Source organism: Acanthisitta chloris, unplaced genomic scaffold (assembly GCF_000695815.1).
Source record: "Acanthisitta chloris isolate BGI_N310 unplaced genomic scaffold, ASM69581v1 scaffold158, whole genome shotgun sequence".
In the NCBI taxonomy this organism is placed as follows: Eukaryota; Metazoa; Chordata; class Aves; order Passeriformes; family Acanthisittidae; genus Acanthisitta; species Acanthisitta chloris.
This window is the reverse complement of record NW_008685106.1, coordinates 2,236-4,376: the sequence shown is the minus strand read 5'-3', so window position 1 is coordinate 4,376 and position 2,141 is coordinate 2,236. Positions and strand designations below refer to the sequence as shown.

Below are 2,141 nucleotides of genomic sequence, written 5' to 3'. Positions count from 1 at the left end.
TCCCTGGAGGGATTTGATAGACATATAGATGTGGCACCTGGGGACATGGTTTAGTGGTGGTGTTGGCAGTGCTGGGGGAATGGTTGGACTTGAGGATCGTAGAAAGCTTTTCCAACCTTAATGATTCTGTGACTCTTCCCTGACAGAATGGGAGCACATATTTGTCACACCAACTACAATGCAGGCAAATAGCCATCAGAGTGAGTTCAAGATGATTGTGGAGAATGAACAGAAACCTGCAAAGGGAGCAGGAGACAGGAGGAGAGAGTTGGACTGTGCTCTTCACTAACACTGCCCACTGTGATTTATGCTGTGACACTGTGCTTTCTGTAGCAGGCAGAACAGCAGCAAATGCATCCTGCTGCCATTCATAAGCCTTGGAGCTGTGGCACATCCCCTTCTCTTCCTGGCCAGCCCATGACTGCACCCCCACACGTGTGCCATGGGAGCCTGAGCTGCAGTGATGGCACAGGGCAACTTCTCCCGGGTGACTGAATTCATCCTCCTGGGGCTCTCTGATACAAGGGAGCTTCAAGTTCTCTTCTTCACCATCTTCTTCCTAGCCTATGCCATGGTTCTGCTGGGGAACCTCCTCATCATTGTTACAGTCAGGACTGACCCCAAGCTCTCCTCACCCATGTACTTTCTTCTCTGCAATCTGTCATTCATCGATATCTGCTGCACCTCTGTCACTGCTCCCAGGATGCTGGTGGACCTTCTCTCCCAGAGGAAGGCCATTGTGTTTGAAGGCTGCATAGCCCAGCTGTTCTTCTTGCACTTTGTTGGCTCCTCAGAGATGTTCCTCCTGACCGTGATGGCCTATGATCGCTACACAGCCATCTGCAAGCCCCTGCACTACACAGCCATCATGAGCCGCTGGGTGTGCTGGGTCCTGGTCTCTGCCTGCTGGGCAGGAGGTTTCCTCCACTCCATTGTCCAGACCCTCCTGACAATCCAACTCCCCTTCTGTGGTCCCAACACCATCAACAACTACTTCTGCGACGTGCCGGCGGTCATCCGCCTGGCCTGCACCGACATCTACGTCACTGAGTGGCTCATGGTTTCCAACAGTGGCTTGATATCCCTTGGCTGCTTCCTGGTGCTGGTCACCTCCTACACCTTCATCCTGGTCACCATCCGTGTCCGACTCACTGAGGGGCACCGGAAGGCTCTGTCCACCTGTGCCTCACATGCAATGGTCGTCACCCTCTTCTTTGTGCCTTGCATCTTCATCTACCTGAGGCCCTTCACTACCTTCCCTGCTGACAAGTATGTCTGTGTCATCTATACCGTCTTCCCCCCAGTGATGAACCCCCTGATCTACACCCTGAGGAATAAGGAGGTGAAGGAATCCATGTGGAGATTGTGGAAGCGCTGTGGAGTCTTCTGAGATGAGCTGGGTTGGCAGCACACCTAGAGTTCCACCTGGAGTTACTCCCCTACAGACTAATGACTTAGTGGCTCAAGGCTACAGACTTCAAATTATGTGTATGTATAGATATATATGTTAATATTAAAAATCCATGTTGAAAAACTGAAACTTTCTCAATAGTTTCCCTTGTGTGGGACTATAATTTTCAAATAAATGAATCCAGGACAAGGATTTTCTCTTTCTCTTATGTGCTCTTACAATGCTGTGACAGCAGATGGCAGAGGCACATGCACTAAGTGTCCCCAAATTCACCCATCGACACTGATGTTTGCAGGTGAAGGCACAGACAGTGCAGAATTTGTTTACAGGATTTTCTTTAGACATATAAGGATGTGAATTTTTTTTAACCTTTGAGAATATAGTCATAATTATCTCATAGAAGGAAATCATTAAAATCATATAAGGGGCAATATAGAGAGGAAGGAGAGGGACTGGAGAGGGATTTTTGACAACAAGGAGTGACAGGACCAGGAGGAATGGGTTCATACTGCCAGAGGGCAGGGTTAGATGGGATATTGGGAACAAATTCTTCCCTGTGAGGGTGGTGAGGCACTGGCACAGGTTGCCTAGAGAAGCTGTGACTGCTCCATCTCTGGGAGTGTTCCAGGCCAAGTTGGATGGGGCTTGGAGCCACCTGGGCTAGTGGAAGGTGTCCCTGCCCATGGCAGGGGGGGGAACAAGATGATTCTTAAGGCCCTTCCAACCCAAA

General features: G+C 49.9%; 1 protein-coding gene across 1 annotated transcript; it reads left to right on the top strand.

The window, feature by feature from the left end:
- Positions 1–463: 463 nt before the first annotated feature.
- LOC103806864 (olfactory receptor 4D5-like) lies at positions 464–1,390 on the top strand. The gene has a single exon (XM_009079572.1). The coding sequence runs from the start codon at positions 464–466 to the stop codon at positions 1,388–1,390; it is 927 nt and encodes a 308-aa protein (XP_009077820.1).
- Positions 1,391–2,141: the final 751 nt, after the last annotated feature.